This window comes from Cinclus cinclus, chromosome 3 (assembly GCF_963662255.1).
Source record: "Cinclus cinclus chromosome 3, bCinCin1.1, whole genome shotgun sequence".
NCBI lineage: Eukaryota > Metazoa > Chordata > Aves > Passeriformes > Cinclidae > Cinclus > Cinclus cinclus.
The window spans coordinates 45,199,692-45,217,889 of NC_085048.1; the positions used below are offsets into that span (position 1 = coordinate 45,199,692).

At 38.9% G+C, this 18,198-nt stretch overlaps 1 protein-coding gene across 3 annotated transcripts in view; it reads right to left on the minus strand.

Moving 5' to 3' along the window:
• Window positions 1-2,725: 2,725 nt before the first annotated feature.
• Window positions 2,726-18,198, minus strand: part of CDK19 (cyclin dependent kinase 19) — a 118,518-nt gene continuing 103,045 nt past the window's right edge. For 2 of the 3 annotated variants that reach the window (XM_062489942.1, XM_062489940.1), the window contains 5 exons: window positions 17,942-18,014; window positions 14,297-14,394; window positions 13,388-13,466; window positions 9,842-10,111; window positions 2,726-7,045 (listed from right to left, as the gene is read on the minus strand). In XM_062489942.1, the coding sequence (XP_062345926.1) occupies window positions 6,914-7,045; window positions 9,842-10,111; window positions 13,388-13,466; window positions 14,297-14,394; window positions 17,942-18,014 (652 nt within the window). In that variant the 3' untranslated portion in view covers window positions 2,726-6,913. The remainder of the gene's footprint in view (window positions 7,046-9,841; window positions 10,112-13,387; window positions 13,467-14,296; window positions 14,395-17,941; window positions 18,015-18,198) is intronic. The other variant, XR_009933054.1, reaches the window with a different exon arrangement.

The following is an 18,198-nucleotide window of genomic DNA, read 5'->3' on the forward strand; positions in this document are numbered from 1 at the left end:
GGGATGGAGATAGCATAAAACGTATTATTGTTGGCTATCACATCACATCCAAGACTCAATAGCAAATGACTATTTTTTTTTTTAAATAATATTTTAAAAATAATTCAGATTTTCCTTTACTAATTTATTTACCACGTTTACTGACAGTGCAAGCAAAGCAGAAATCCATTCTGGGAATGGACTGGTGCACAGGTATCCTTTCTGTAATGATTTAATATACCAGCTTTATTCAAACAACTTTTGACTGAACATCATGAGACTTTTAGCTAAGGGGATGTATTATTGAATACTTTGTTCAGCCATGAGTTCTCTGCATTCAGTGCACATGTAGAAGTTAAACACTCTCAGGCTATCTGTCCTCTTCATAAGGCTTCAAAGAACACACAAAATAAACAAAGAAAGGGCTTGGAACACACCCTTCAATACACATGGCAATATACCGAGCTGGAAAAACTGATCCTATTCCAAGGCAAGTACATTAAATAAAAAATATTAGGTAGGTTGGTATTACTTTCAGACTTTCAATAATAACAATAGTAATTACTATTAATAATTAACATATACTAATGTATTTAACATTATTAATAACTAATAATAATCCACCTACTCTGGATTAACTTGGAAATCTGTTACATAATAGCTGTGGTACTCCCCCAGCAATTTCAGCAGCTCAGCTATGACAGTACACACATCTTTCATAACCTGGTTGGTGATTTTAATCTACCTCAATAACTGTTGTTCTAACAAGTATTTCTTACAAATAAATAAAATCATTTGAGTAATTATGCAATAATAATTTTCTAAATTACTATAAAACCACCAAAATAAGCCAAAGCTTCTGGTTTTATGTGATCATAAACAAGGACATGAAGCTCCCTGGAAAGTAAAAAAGCAGAACCCACCTGTTAAAAACATTATAGGCACACCATCATTAACCTTCACTGGCTATTGGAAAAATGCTTGCTCAGATTCTGTGATCAGCCAGATGAAATTGGTATTTGGCACTAACATGACACTTCTTGCATTGAAATAGGACGTGGAAAGTGACAACACTACCTTTGCATATTGTCCAGCAGTAAAACAGATGACACTACATGCTGTTTTATTCATATTCCAGGGTGCTGCAAGCCCCAGTTATGAAGCTACTGTATCAGAACAAAGTGACTGTTCTTGTCACAGGGAGCTTGAGGGGCGTGCAGTGAGATGACACATGGATGCAGACAGACTGGAAGGCAAAATGAACACTGGAACAGTTTTCACTAACACAATAGATATGAGCCCCTGCACACCAATAGTGTAAAGTACTGAACTTCTGTATAAATCAAAGCCAAGGGGTTATAATGAGGGATGCAGAAGACACCCAGAAAGGAATTTTTCAGAAATGTATGTGACACCAGGAACAATGGGCAATTAGAAACAGAGCCTAAAAATGCTTATTTAGAAGTCTAAAAATGAAGGATGCAGAGGCTGACCTGGTGGGACAATCAGACCAAGATATAACTTACATAACATCTTGATTTCAGCAAGAGGGATGGTGCAACAGGAAGCTCTGGCAGTCATGAGCAAGTGAAGAGAGAAGCTTTACAACTAATGCAACAGAGATAGCAGAGCCAGGGCAGTAACACAAAGCAAGAAGCAACAAGTCAAAGCAAAAGACTAATAAACAACCCACTCTGCAACTTTCTCAGTGGCTGTGAAATCAAAGTTGTTTAGCTGTCAAGGACAAAAAAGGGACACCATAATTCAGATCAGTATGATCAGGCTAGATTAGACTGTAAACTGCATGACCAGGTAGGAAAAATAGAGAGATGTGCCATAGAAATTGAGATTGCTGGAGATTGAGACAGAGCTGGCATATGAGGTTTTAGAAACACCCAAGTCAAAGCTGCTTACTAAACACGATCGTATCAACAAACGGACAACAGAAGCAGAAACCATAAGGGTTACAGAGCGGGAAATATTCAGCTCCATTGAGGCTGAAGGAATAGCTCTGTCTTGAGGTGCCACAGATGCAGACTAAGCTTTTTGTCCAAAGGCCACTACTCCTATTCCCTCTCTTGTGTAAAAGGCACATCAAGAAACAAAGCCTCTTTCTTAAGGCAATGGGCAGTGCAAGTAAACTCCAACCATTCTTATCTATGTAACTGTTATGGAGAAGACAAGTGGGATTTTTAGAAGAAGTCATCCATCCATCCATTGTCAGATGGAACAGAAACACACAGACTAGCAAAGCACACAAAATCCCACTCTGAAAACCCAATAGGCTCTAGCTCATACTTTCCATGTTGCCACCTGAAATACTTGAAATGCTCCAAGGTCCAGCAGGAGGAGAAAGCAGGGAGGTATTTATTTCCAGAACAGAGTAAACCTAACTTTCTTTTTCAGAAGATGCATCTACAGGATCGTCATGCAAGTAATAATGAATCTCAACAAGTGCCATTGGTGTGGCACACCAGCACACTTACAAGCAGAGAGCAAAACCTCCATCAATCCTGCTTTCCATAAGGTTTCATTCTGTTTTGACAGACACACAGCCGTGAATATCCTCGTGGGTATTTTAAAAGCTGACATTTCAACTCTGAGGTTTAGCAAGCTTTGTTTTGTGTGGTGTATGGTATCATAAACATCCTGAATATAATTACAGCTTCAATTTTGTGGGCTGCATTTTCCCTACTGGTAGCCCAAAGTTGATGTGTACAAAAAAGTTCCTGCACACTCATTTGATTGGAACTTTTTATTATTATTACAAATGTATATTATTTTATTAAAAAAATTCACACTGAAGCAAAGTCAATTCCATTTCATTACAACCAAGAATATAAAATAAATGCAATGAACTCATAGCTTAGTTTTAACAGTCATTTCAAGAGTGACATCAGGACAACTTAAAAGCAGTAAACTCTCAACTCTAGAATGAGAAACAAGTATTTTGCTTCGTGGTTTTGGTAGCCCATTGGCATGGGCACTGCTAAATGTGGCCACCACAGATCTAGAGCGGCGAAGTTTTGTGGCAGCACCAGGCGCATACACAGTAATTTCTAATGGAAACTACAAAAATGAAAGATGCGTGCATGAAATTATTAGGAAAAAAAATAACTGAGTAGAGACAGGCACACTTCCACAAATAGTAAACATGGGAATATACAACTAGAACATTTGAAAAGTTACTACCTTACATATATAAAAAGTTCTTTAAATTGCTGTTAAAAAGGACATGTTCTGTCCAGATTTTGTGTAATACTTTTTAGTGTCTACACAAGACAAATTTTTAAAAAAATTAAATAGCATTAATTTACTACTAAATATTTAGGAGATAACAGTGCATTAAGGACTTTCTTAATATCGTAATACACATCGCTCCTGTCTGGCGACGTTTTTAGAAGATTACGTATGGCCTTATGTACAATGCATTTATTCAATCCTAAAACAATTCTTTGCTTAATGGTGTTAAAGTACCATTCCTGAAGATTATGAAGGGGAACTAAGCTTATTATGTTTATATAAAATATCATACATATTTGAACACTTCTAGCTTCCCGCCGCCCCTCTCGCTACGAATGCGCATCCCTCCCCCTCCCCAGATACAGTGTCACAGATACAGTGCAGGAGTCGCAGCTTTCCCTATATTTTTCCTTCATTGTGCAGTTTGTGCTACATAAACTTCACCAGTGCGGACCAGGCTGCTCATCCCATTAATTCCCCACGGATTTGTTTCCTCTGAGCCATGATGTGAAAAGCCGTACTCAGCAGCCCGCTCTCCCACCAGGATGGAGAAGACAGATCTGTGCCTCTTGGTGCACATGTGAAACACCGCTGAGGGTCTACAGGTTGTGGGCAGAGACAGAGCTGAGCAATAAAGAAACTGCACAGGCAAAAAACAAAAAAACAAAAAACCAACCAACCAAACAAACAAAAAAAAAACCAAAAAACAAAAAAAAACCCCATAAAAATGACATGGTCCTGGTTTCCCACGACAAACTGCACAATTCACTTCTGAAAGCAGAGAGTTTTTTTACCTCATGGGATAAACCCTAGGCAGCAAGGCTTCTTCCACTATGACTGCCACCCACCCTGGCAGCATGCATCAAGCTCCCAAGAAAAGGCGAATTATTTCACCCCCAGGAAGAAATAACAGAGTGTGCAAAGCCTACATTTTGCAGCCAGCGCTGTTGCTTTTATACGCTCTCCTCCTGGCTGTGAATTTGAAGGAACAGAGGAAGTCAGCTCAGCTTCACCTGTGCACACAAAAGCTAGAGACAGGAGTAGCATATGGTCATCTATCAACCCAACCAAGGCAAGAAATACAAGTGCGGCTTAGAGAGGTTGTGGCAGTCATTCTAGAAGCTGGAAGCTCACTCAATTAAAGCACCCTACATTGCTGTGAAGTTTCACACCCTACATACAGATTAACGTACACCATGATTTTGCCTTATTGGCAAAAGAGCCCACCTTAATTAACCAATGGTTCCCTGCCACCTCCTAATCTTGCATGAATTTTGATGATCAGCTGCAGGTCACAGCAGGGAAAAGAAATGTTAGATTAATGTAGTAGAAAAGACAAAATAATTTTGAGAGAACAGAAGAACGAAAAGAACAGGAGGGGACAAAAATCACTCTGCCCTAAGTTAATTTCCAGAAACGTGACATTCAAATCGCAGAAGTATAAAAGAAGTGTTACTTAATGGCATTGGCCAAATACCCATTTGATCAAAAGTACCTCATCCTAACATCAGTAAGGGGGGAGACAAAAAGAATGTCATCCCAGAGACACTGAAATAAAGGAACAATTAAAACCTGTTCTTTCAAACAGAGTACTACAGTATGCATAAAACGTAGTATTTCAAGGGTTATACATTGAAAGCATCCTTTGGGAGATAATTCTTCCCCAGAAATAACTTTTTTACTTTCAATTGCTTCCTTTAGTTTTTTTACCACCTTGTTATCCATTTGATGACAAAAGCAGGTTTTAGCTGCTTTTCCAGAGCAGCTGGGTGTTGTGAAAAATCACACGATGGTAGGTATGGCCAAAGCAAGCCAACTGCTCACAAAAACTAGGAAAACAGCACAAGCTTGAGGAGGAAGGGGGCACTAAAGATGACTGGGAGATCAAATCCAGTAGAACCATGTATGTGACTAGCTGTGACAAAAAGCATTCTCCTCAGAGCAAACAGATTTACTCATCTTGCTACATCTGATCACAACTTCAGTGTGAACGTGTATGGGTACACCATTTTTCTGGTGTGGGCACAGGACAGAAGAGAACACTGCAGTATAAAAACCTGTTACCACTGACCATTTACACCTGAAGTCCTCTCACTTGGCCTCTTCTCTGGACACCAGCTGTAGAACCTCTGACATTACACTGCCAGTAGTTTTCTAAATGCATTCCTCTAGGTTTTCTGCCACAGAAGTCAGTCTTAATTCTGAAGGCTGAAGAAAAAAACGAAGCTATGCAAAATTACATGTTTTGTCTCTCTGAATAACTGTGGTTCCAGAAGTTGGACAATAATCCTCTGATTATGCTTCTGAACTCTTGCTTAATTACTGGGAATTTTCTGCCAGCTACCCATCCACTTACAGTCCCTTAGGCACAATCAAAACATGTTTGCTCTAGGGAAAAAGAAACATTTCAGTGCAATCAAGCGCATCTGGTGTAACTAATCTGGTTAATCACAGCAATGTGAGGGACACAGAATATGCATTATAAACAAGAAAAAGGAACCATTTTCAACATGCTTTTCAAACTGCACAATAATTTATCTTAATTATAAATTCTAATATAAAATGATTAAATGCATTTGTTTTTGCAAGTCTTAGTATTTCTGTCATCTTTAAATTTTGAGAACTGACTCAGGAATGTGAAAGAAAGCTAAATTTATAGAACTCTCACACACATTAATAAGCTACTTAGCAGAAATACAAAAAAAGCCCGTCATCCACATTCCTACTGAGACTTGAGGGCAGTAAATACATTTTCCTGACTATTTTGGTGTCCAGCCTGGGAAGACATTCCATTCTTCTGTTCCAACAGATTCTGAAAGCATCTCCTGTTTATGTGACTGTCCTGGTTTCATTTAAAGTAATGCTTAATTTAAAACTAGAGCATGATTTAGTCAGAGCATGATCACTGTGATTTCAAGAATTCAATGTGAATGAGTTAAGAAATATCAGCAATCTTCTGTTTGGCATTCAGTCCAGTAGCATGAAGCATATCTGTCACTGCAGAGACTTGGGTGGTTTTTTTCTTTTTTAATTTTTCTTTTTTCATTTTATTAATTTTTAATTTTTTTATTTTTAATACTCTGCCTGAAAACTAGACTAATAAAAACAGAATAGTAAAATACTCTGGAACAGTAAAATTTTGCTGTTCTTGACATCCATGAGCAAAACAGTAATATCCTGTGAAAATAACATAGTGCTTTAAAAAGGTGCAATATACCTGTATAGCTAAACTGGTTTGCCTAGTATAAAACTAACTATATACAAGCTTGAAAGCCTGGGAGTTCAAGATTTTAAAACTTTAAAATCCCATCAAAGAGATTGAAAAGACAGATTTATGGCAATCACTACAGCATAAGGAAGGTGCACCAGGAATCCTTCAAAATTCCAAAGGTTAAAGAAGTTAAGTGCTGGGTTCAGATCAGAAGGGTTCATTAGAGTAACCACAATGGAGCACATGCAAGGGCAGGGAAGAAGGAAAACTTCACAAGAATCTCCTTTATGGCAATAAAGGGATGGGGATGGAGCAGGGATGGGGGAAGTCTTCAGTGAGTGAAGCTTTCCTTTTATCATCATGAATTTTAATTCTGCATCATAGTTTGTATTTTTGGTCTTCTCATCATTATGAACTTCATATTGCTGGAGTCTTCTGGCTTCTAGTCCATTCCTTTCTGAGTGCAGCCTGTCAGGCCCCTCAGTACCTGTGAGACTGATGAGATTGGTGATACTGAGAGCTCTGCTGAGACGAAGTGGAATAGCCCATTGTACTCTGGGACTGAGAAGATCCCTGAATGTTGCTTTGGTAACTCAGGCGCGAGCTGGAGTGCTGCAGGAAAAAAAAGAGAGGGATCAAAGGAATGATCATAACAAATCCAGCCTGACAGAACCACACAGCTCAGGAAATTTTTAACCCCTCTGGTGCTCATTAAAACATGATTGCTGGGGAAGCTGACTAAACAGTGCTACTATTTAGGGTACCATAAAACGAGTCATCATTCTGATCTGCAATCAGCTTTAACACAGCACACAAAATACACAAGAACCCTTGGAGACAGCTATAAGTACAGCAGGTACCCATTTTCTGAAGAAAAAATTCACGAGACAAGAGAGCAGATTCCCCTTTAAGAATCAGATTAATTTTGAAACTTAGATCTATTGTTATTGTAAATGCTACTAATGCAAACGCTATTAATGCTAAGGCTACAAACACCCTTTTTAAGATAGGCAATACTAAATATGTTATAGAGAAACATTTTATTCTTTTCTGAGAAAAAGAACCATGACTCAAGAGCTACTCAATTTATCTAAATGAAAAACTGTCCATTGGAAATTAATAATAAAACTTTAAGTGAGTCTTTCAATCTGCTCCCTTAACTACTGCAAACAAAGACAACTGTTTAAAGGTGTGCAAGTGTATGTACGTAACCTAACACTCATTTTCCTGAATGTTTCTTTTTTCCCCCTCCACAGTTTGGGACAGTCAGCTCAGTGGACTCTAACCTCAGCAAGACAAATTCATGGATCTTGTAAACTCCAGCCTGCTGAATTTGCGCTTTCATTATCATAACTGTTCCCCATCCAGAATTAGTCACGAGCTGCCCAATAATGCAAGTTGCAAAATCACTTGGCATGACAAATACTGCTCGATGGGACAGGAGACTGTCCAGCAAGGTAAACCCCACCACAATCCATATGATAAGGCTGGTTGTGTAACACAGTCTGAAACCTGAAATTTTTCTCAAAATTCTGGAATTTTTAAAAAATTCCTAATGAGAAAGAAAAAAGAATTGTGACAAACTCTATTACTTTATAGGAGCTCTTTCTGGATGAAAAGCATCAGTTTATCAGGCTAAACAAAATACCCAAGGTCACATAAGAAAGGCTCAGTACAACAGAGTTTGCACTGTCATTTGTGGAAGTGACATATATTGAGGCTTCTGAATGACCAAAAAAACTTCAACAGAGACTTCAGACCACAAGCTAAATGAAACTCAAAGCAAAGGAAATCTTCTATCTACTCCTAAATAAGATAGAACAGAATAAAATTAATGCCTTAAGACTACAAGAACGCATTAACTTGCCCATGCTTATTTTTGTTCCACAAATGAGAATTTGTTTTTAACAAAGTCAGACTTGGACAAATTGCAGACGTTCCTTTCTGGAACAGAAGATAGTCAGCTAGAAGTTAAAGGCAGATAGCCAAACAAGTATAAAAATGGATAATCAGACCATACAATTTAGTGAATGACGTAAAGGAAACATACAGATCGTGATTTTGATGCCTGTACTGTTAAAGTTTAAAAGGAAAGCGTCATAGAGGGCAAAAAAAGCTGGAATAAAAAGAAGAATATTTAGACTGCTTGCAACTTGTAAGAGGGAAGTTTGCCAACAATTCAGAGAACTGGATAAGAATTCTATAATGGATATCATCAAATGCAGTACATCAGTCTTTAAAGTATAGACCAAACCAGACCAGCCATAAATATTGTGCAGACAGATGTACTGATCTCAAGCCTGTCTGGAACTTTTCAAAAAAGAAACCTAGTTGTCTTTCCCCTTCAATTGCCTGCAAAGCCTTCATGACCATTTGTAACTGAAAGAGTCAAACAAAAATGGGAGAAATATGTCTGGCACTGAGTAATCAATTGTCTGTGGAGAAGGTCTGGAGGGCTAAGTCAAGACAACTCTAGAGCTGGTGCCTTAAAACCTACTTATTTTAACTTTAAAGCAGCCCAAAAAGTCCGTTCTCCAAGGTGGGATCCCCTTGGAGACTAGGAGCAGATGGAACCTCTAGCATAATTTAAAACATACCCTAAACATTTACCTCTTGAATTTTTTCTTTCAACTAATTACTGCTCCAGCAACTATAAACTCAGAAGTACTGAAAATCCTGGTAAGTTCAATGCTTTCTATATTGAACGAAAGTCACTTTCTTGGTGGAAAATATAATCCTAATAAGCAAAGACAAGTGTGCAAATTCAAAAATTATTCAGTGACAGTGCTTTTCCTTATGAATGCGACTGTACTGGAGAACATGAAATCTCTTCTACTTTGGTCACATTAGAAACAATGCATGTGTTTCTGCCCTAGTCTGGCATGAATCAAACAGATGAACCAAATCATAATTCCTGTGCTTACATGCATTTTTTTTTTCCTTTAGCATTAGAAATAGACTTAGAAAGATACCAGAATAAATTACAGAACCATTTAATACATGTGACAATAAAAGGAATGAAATGGGAGAGCCTGATTCTAACTTTGCTTCTCCTGAGTCACATCTGCTCCTCACATGGGATTTAATATTGACAAGACTCGAGTATCCCAAACTTGACGCAACTCTGCATTTACATCCACTGGCTTCAGCACGATTACTCTAAAATATAAAGTTAAGCAAATATTTAAGTGTTTTCCTAAAGTGGACTACACTTCACAGGGTGCAGCACACACAACTCAAACTGGTATTCTATTGAAAACTGCTAATAACAGAACAAAACCACAGCATGCCCTGGGTTACATCAAACATTCACTAAAACGCGATCTGTCCTTGTGGCTGGGAAGGGAGAAAACGACGTTTCGGCCCTTGGCCCTACAGTATCAGAAGCGACAAAATTTCCAGAGGTACCTGATAATCTGAAGGCATGACAGGCCCGCCTGAGTTAGCGCCTGAAGGCCCTATGCGTGGTTTCTTGTTGGGAGGCACCTGGTTGAGGCTGGAGTCCTGGCTGTGCTGCAGCCCCGCGGCCGCGGCCCCTCCGGCCGCAGCGGCGCCCGCCGCAGTCCCGTTGGTCTGGCTGCTGCTCTGCTGCTGCTGCTGCTGCGCCTGCTGCGGCGCAGCCTGCGCCTGCTGCTGCGGTGCTGCTTGCTGCTGATGCTGGTTCTGCTGCTGCTGATTCTGGGGGGGGAAGCCACACAACACGGCGAATGAAACAAGCCGGACTTAAACTGGAAGGGCAATCTAGTGCCTCCTACAGCTACCCAGGTGCTCGGAGAGGATAAAAGGAACCCTTTATAAAGCAGTAATCGCCCAATGAAGTAAATCAAAGTGCCCAAAATTTCACTAGTGCTCAGTGGCAGACATGGGGAACCACAGCAAGGTGTTCTAAGCCTGGTTCATGCAGAATCAAAACCACTTTTCAAACTTTAACTTTTCTCTTGAAGAACGCTGACAGCATTATTGCCAGAAAGATAAGCAAATTGACACCAAAGGAATTATGTCATGTTTTCCTGGTTGCGAAGAAATTCTGTGGCAAAACCAGAAAAAGGTTTCATTACTATTTTGATTTCCTGTGTTTTTAAGCACCTTGCAAAGAGTGCTGTACTGGGAATAGAGCGCAGCATGGTACACAACATATAGGGTCAAAAAAATCTTATAGAAATAGCAGAAAAGTGAAAATAGACCAGTAGAGATGTTGAAGACAAAAGAGGAGGAAACAGCTGAAAGAATAATCTGGCAAAGGAAGGAGAAGACTAGCAAAGGAAGAGAAACCAGACAATTAAAATGACACTGTTTCCTAGCAGGAAAATAGAGAAAAGTGACACAGAAGGGAAAGAAAAGGTTAATAAGAACACAAGAACAAAAGACATTGAGAGCTCTTCTGGTTTCGGAGGGCTACAGACTAAAAGGAGCATTTGAGGAAGTGGAGGGAAAGTCAGAAAATGAACAGAGTCTAACTCTGTTGGTCACTGTTTTGGGAAAGACAACACATACATCTGCTTTTGAACACTAGCGATAGCTCCTCCAGCCCAGCACTAAACCACCTAAGAGAACTGCAAAGAACTGCAGTTGCACTCCAAATGTGAGATATTTCACTAGGTCATTATGGAAAAAAGCCTTCAGCTGACATGGATTGAATTAAAAAGCCTTACTATCCTTCCCCTAATATACTGTAAGGAACATTTCAGCATGGGGTTTTTTCCCTAGAATATCTGCTTCTATAATGACCAAAGCTTTAGTATAGCAGCTTTTTAATTAAAACCTTACTTTATTAGTTTCTCAGAAATTATGACAACCAGTTGCCACTAGCAGAAAATTCCTGATGCCATCCCTTCACCAAGAGGCTTTTAGTTACCTCAGGGTAAATGACATAAAAGGTCTGCATCTGTGCCATTCATCACAATGGTCTCCCAAGATACATTCCAACAAAATTTGCAGTGATGTACATTTAAGACTACAAAGAAGACTTGCATCTTCAAGGGCTTAAGAGGTGGCTTGCAATTCCATTTCACATTTAGCAAAACCAATAATGTATCCTCCTGCACATAGTTCTCAAATCTCATCTCAGTCAGATTCTATATCCTGGAAGATTTAAACTTCAGAAATTTAAAAAGTTAATCAAACTAGCTTGTAAAAAAACTATTAAGCAATTTATTTTTCATAATGGTTTGAGCTTCACTTACATAAAAAAACATCCAAAAACTAAGGTACTATTTGTGTTAGAATTCTGAAATTTGTGTTTTCATACAAGTGTTTGGATGCAAATACAGTAGTTACTATTGTGTGAGCTGAAAAACTTCGATTTTTTTTATGAGTAAACAAAAATTGAAGAGACTCTCACAATCAAAGACAAGAGCTTTTTGTAGGTCCCAGGTTTGGTGCTTCATATTTTAGCAAATTTAAAAAAAAAAATTAAAGGAAAAAAAACCCCAAACCAATCTAAAAAAAACAAAACTTTTCCTTTACAATAACATCATAAAGCAACAAAACATGGCAGAGAGTCAACTTTCAGAATAGCCTTCACCTCCACATTTTCTACACTGTGGGAAGACACTCAATGAGTAATGTGTGACCTGCACTACCTAAAGGGTCTAAGGAAAGGTTTAATTTGGAGTGTGCATAAATACCTGACTGTCCACAACAATCTTAAAGACCATTTATGTATTGGCTGTTTTAAATATAAACATGTTATTGTCATCATCCCTGCAACATTCCCAGGGAAAAGACAGCTATTTGCTTTCAAGTACTCTGACTTAAATGTAAAAAAGCCAGAGTAATTTTACTTCATAAGGTTTCTTTGTGCTTTTTGAAACTGTGAGAGTACCTCAAAGCAAAACCAGTAACTAAATCACAATCAAATCAGTGTAATGAATTTAATTTTATTTTTACTCAGGGGTCTGTTTCCTCCTTTGGAAAAAACTGTCTGGACACAAAAATCATGGATACTTGTTCTCTATCACTAAAGAAGAATCTGCAATATCAGTTCAGAAAACAAAATTTGCTCTCTAAAATATAGGTTTAAACTCAGCTACTTTGTCATGCTATGCAGAAAATTGAAAACAGAAGATTCACATAGTCAAATGTTTCTCTGAAAGACAACAGCCCTTCTCACATAATCCTCAGATAACTACAGTTCAAGACTGTTCTCTTCACCTTTTGTTAGCTACACATCACTGCTGGTGCCTCACTGTACCCTGTTCAGTGAAAATAACATGCTGTTTCCTACACTGTAGCACCATTGTCTGGCCTTCACACAGCACTATGGGACAATCACTGCGGTCACACAGCACATCTGAGCTACACACACCAAGCACATCAGATTATGTTGCAAACACACCAAAATTTATTATGCACACAAACAAGTTCTCACTCATGTCTATGGGGCTATGGAAAAGAGAATATTCAGAGCAGCTTGTTGCTACCAGAACAGTTCAGAATCCTTATTACTCCTTTGTCTGAGGGCCCTTAAAACATGATCAGGGAACTGCATGCAGATGGATGAAATGTTCTGATGTAGTGCCAGAAGCAGGCTGCCACCATTTATTTGAGACCCCGACAGCCATCTACATTCAAATGACTGGATGGATGCCAGTCATACAATGAAAATGCCATTCTTTTCATGTGTTCACAATGTATTTTCATCATGCAATGCTGGAGGAGGTAGCAAGGTCTTCTTGGAATGACAGCAGCTGAGAGCAGGCTACAGCTGACAGAACAGCCCATCCAGCTCATTCCTACACGTCAGGGCAAACGTGCTGGTGATACCACTTGAGACACCCCAAGGCATCTGACACTTTTCAACTGTCTGAGAAGCAGTTTTAAGAGAGCTTTGCCTTGGAAACACGTTTTTGGTTAACTCTTCGTGTTTCATTAGTTTTCATTTGGCACCATAATGCTTTCTTACTGCATACCTGGAAGTAAAAATACCCCAACCAAACAAGGAGTTTATTATACCTTATCCCCTTTCTCTTCAGGTTCATCTTCATTGAGGAATTCTCTTTTCGGATATGGAATCTGACAGCCAGCAAACACACTGAAACACAGTAAAAAGTAAACACTCCACATATGTACACATGGATATGTGTATGTACACATGGCATACATTTCCTTAAAGCTATGTTAAAAACAAGTGTATATAACACAACTTCATTTTTTGTATTTGACAAATCCTGTTTCCACAAGTGAGTGGCAGTGTGAGCACCCAAGATAGGTGCTGATTGTAACATCAGATCTCTTTGCTGTTGGCACAGGGCTGTCATTTGGAAATCATGGCATGGTTGAACATGTCCAAATGCCAGAACGACCACTTGTTGATCCAGATGGTAAAATGAACAAACACAGTGTCAGAGGTTCCATAACACCCAGTTGGAACATGCATGGCTCTCTGAATAAAGGGACTGATCCAAAGAGTATTAGTGTCATATGAGCCTGCTTTGGCTTACAATGGGCTTCAACATATTTGCCAATCACAACTGCAGAGTTACTTTCACTAAGCTTCTCAGGTTTTGTTTAGGGAAAAAAGATCACTTTTAAATTCATCTGAGCAATAGAATTTGGAAACATTCCTTAATGCTTATGGCAGAGACCTTATCATAATGTTATCCTGTAATCCATGGGGAACTACAGTTCTCCACAGGACAGCATCAGATAAACACTAAGCAGAAAAATTACTGGTAGATCTGGTACCAGTAGATAGAGACACTTCTGTACTACACTTGTAGCTTCTACTGAGCATGGCTGAGCTACTACTTCTTGTGGACATAGACAGGTATCTGTGAATTTTTCATCTGTGGTGTAATTTCAGTGACTGGCATGTAGTAGAAAGAAGTCACCCTAGATGTGTACAGAAGAGGGAATACATACTCTGATGTAGGCAGAGGATCCTCTTGAAAGTAGGGGTCCTGCAAAGCCTGCTCTGAGGTAATTCTCTTTGTAGGGTCCATAGTAAGAAGCTTCTGAAGCTGCAAAGCATAACATTAAAAATAGCAGAAAGCTTATCAAACTATCATTTTTCAAACTATGACTTGTATGTCTTGGATTGTGGATTGCTAAATTATTTCTGGCTTGTCCAGACAAGCCTAAGTTAGCATTGCTTGTTCAGTGAAGTTCCCAACAACTACCATGCACATCCATCAAAACACTGTGGTTGTGAAGTACTTCTCATGTAATAAATAGTTAAGTGTATCAAGAAGTATTAATTGTTCAGGCTGAACCACTACACTAAAGCAATGCTAAATTCAGCTACTACAGGTTCATAAAACATCATTTCTAAATAATAGCTTTTTGTTGTAGCACATGTATAGCTTTTATACTGCTCTGCACTGCTGACACCAAAAGGAAGAAGGTGTCAGAATGGACTGAACACAACCAGGACTCTCCATATTGCTTTAGGGATGGAAACAACAAAGTTTCATTTCTTGTACTGGCAGCATTCCAGAATCAGAGCACTCTGCTACTCATGCAGCTCCCAAACCCACTCTAATTGGTACCAAAATGAGAAGGAGCCCATTCCTAGTAACCTTTCTTCCTTGCTTGGAGGAAAACAAGCACACATTTATTAGCTAGGATGCTTTTGACTGCTGTGGGCTATAGAAGATGATTACAATATATTAGTAGTATAAAACGAGAATTATAGGCATATCCCACCATTTCAAATAGTTACTTATTTATTCTGATAAACTTACAGTAGGAAATTCTACAGTATCCTGCTCTCACACAATACTCTCTTAATTCACACCAGCAGTGAAAACAAATTTCCTTCTGTAAAGGACATCTCAGCTCAAACTCTTTCAGGCCTCCAACAAAATCTGCCTGGATGTTCAACAAAAGAATGGGATTTTGACATGGGTATTTGGGGCTTTTTGTTCCAATAAATTAAAAACCTGACAAACAAATCTACATTCTATATATATGCCACAGCAAACAGCCCCAGTAAAAGGACTCACCCTCCTCAAGAAAGGAAATACAAAGAATTATCTTTCTCAATAATTGTAGTTAACCCTACTTGATAGGTAAGGTCTCAAAACTCTCTGTGCTTTTGCCATTTCCTTCCCAACTCTTCTTATTCACATACTTTATGGGCCATGGACCTCAACACACTCACACCAAAACAGAGTCATAACTCAAGATAATTCTGCATTGCATACACCTGGGGGGGTTGAATGGACACTTATTTACTGCATTTTTGTGTGGTGATATAATTCTTAACCCTACATTTTCTGTGCATCTTCACAGACTGAACTTCTAATGATATGTTGGCTCTTTACATAGTGACCTCACACAATACAATACAGACAACAGTTTGGTACCCAGTATCTTTACTTCAAATCACCCTTCCCTACATGAAAACTTGTTGTCAGTTAAGAGGAGCTTCTGGAACCATTGCAGGTTATGCAAATTTCCCAGTTCCTCCACAGTGACTCGCAGGGACAAAAAAATGCATACTCTGTACACAGCCACTCCTGATCTTTGGTACCAGATGTGATAGTTGACAGAAGAGCAAAGGGCATCAGCCTCTGCCCCCTGGACTCCTTCCCTTAGCATTCCTGCTTCACTCCTGAGGATACAATCAGCTAACCCATTCCAAGTAATATCACACACAATATCACTCCCAGCAAAACAACCAGCCTATCGGTGATGCTACTGTTAACCAGCTTCTTTGAGAAATTCTCATTATCTGGAGCTTCTGGGAAAATGAATTAAAAAATGTCAGGAAACAATTTGTTTTCAGGGCAGCAGCAACTAAGACAACATAGGAAATCAATGAAACTAGATTTCATCAAAATCTTGTACTTCCTAGCAGGTCTCAAGCTCTCAGGCTCCACTGGCCTGACATGACAGCCATGAATACTATGCCTGTAACTTTTCCAGGACAACAAGAACAGATGCCTCATCCTGAATGGAAAACATTCTGCCCTTCATGTAGACATTATCATTCAATGTCAATCAGCAGAATGGCATAATATCATTCTCTTTGTCAAGAGTCACTTGCTATCCTGCACTGATCTACTTGATGCCATCTGTTCCCAATGTACCACACTTCCTGTACTCATTAGCACAGTCTCAATCAATGACTGCTACAAAGCAGATGTCTTCAGAGGTCACCCTGCAAGATGGAGTTCATCTCATAAAAATAACTACTTTGGATATGAACAAGGAGTTCCAGGGAGTCTGCTTCACAATACATGTACCTCCAATGAACAGTAATGAGATATCAGGACAGCAGTCCATACTCCTGGGCATTCTTATTCAGAGCTTTGGGAAACTATATGAGATCAGCCTCTGTCTCTGTGGTTGATCATTAAACCACCATTATTCACCCCTTGAACTCTAAGAAAAATCTAGCAAATTACCTTCCTTACAGAACTAAGCCTTCCTTACGATGTTCAGAAATAAAGTACGGTAGTTTTGTTGCTCTTCAGAGATCTGGTTAATATTTCCCCTGAGAAAAGCAACCTACCCACCCAAGATGACTCTCAACTCAGTGTTCAGTCTTAGAGAATTAGCAATGTAACTGACAGCAAGTAGGTTTTCTGATGGATTCCACTTTTGGTAGGAAAACAAGGAAATTTATGTGCTAACACTAATGATGTCTCTTACAATTGTCACCTTCTCAGACTTACCATCCAAGTGATTCCAGTGTGCACCCAGTAAGTTGAATTTAAGAAATTTTAACTAATTTTTCTTCGAGTCTCACTCTTCTTATGGAAATTCTTCCCTTCTACCTACCTGAGACCTACCTATTCTGTTTCCACATCTATTTGTGTCATCATCCAGCAGCCACTAATGAGTCAAAGAGCAAATCTTTGCCAGGACATAGAGGGATGACTGCTATGCTCCATTTGTAACTGAAAACAGACCACTGAAAGTCAAGCTGCACTAAGAGCCTCATTATAGAGCTCCCTGTACACAGCATTAGCAAAATCACTTCGAACTTCCTTCCTAAATTTAGACAGCACTAAGTCATCACAGAGACATACAGAAATGATGTTGTATTAGACAGAGCAACCCTGTGTTGGCCTACAATGGATGACTCAACTAGGCTACCAGCAAATACATGTTTAGGGATTTTGTTTGGAATCATCCCCAGAATAGTGGTGGACTACTGTTAAAAGGAAGAAACAGAAAACCAAATTACTACAGGAAATAAATTTCTCCTTTCCTATTCCCTTTCTTTGAGCTTTTGGGGGCTTTTTAACTCTCTGAAGCCACACAGAATCAAAACACATATTATACTCACTCTCTTATTTGCACAGCAGACCTAAAGGTAAGGCTGGGTATACAAGTGTCTTGCAGATCTTAATTAGAGAAGACTCTCAGATCTTCAATACCAGCAGTTGAAACAACTTGTGTATGAAGAAAACACATTTTAAAAATGGCCAGTTAGTGATAAACAGTTTTCTTTAACACTGGTCTTCATTAGAATGAGATAGGAAAACAGACACAGATATTATCCTTAGAAATGCAATTTCATTCCTGTCATCACAGCAATTTTCAAGTTGCACCTACCAAAAGAAAAACTTTGCTGTCAGGCTTGACTTTGTGTTTCTCCATGTATTTTATGAGGCTACTATTGGCATATCTGAAAAATACAGTTAAAGAAAGACATATCTGAAATAATAGAGCATTAAAAAACATGGAACTCTATCAAGTGACCACAGAAACCATCTCCCAACTCTCAGTAAGTAAATTGTAAAAAGAACTGCTATCGGAAGACACGTCAGCTATTTATCTAGCAGTTGCACACATGAAATGTGTTTTTCACC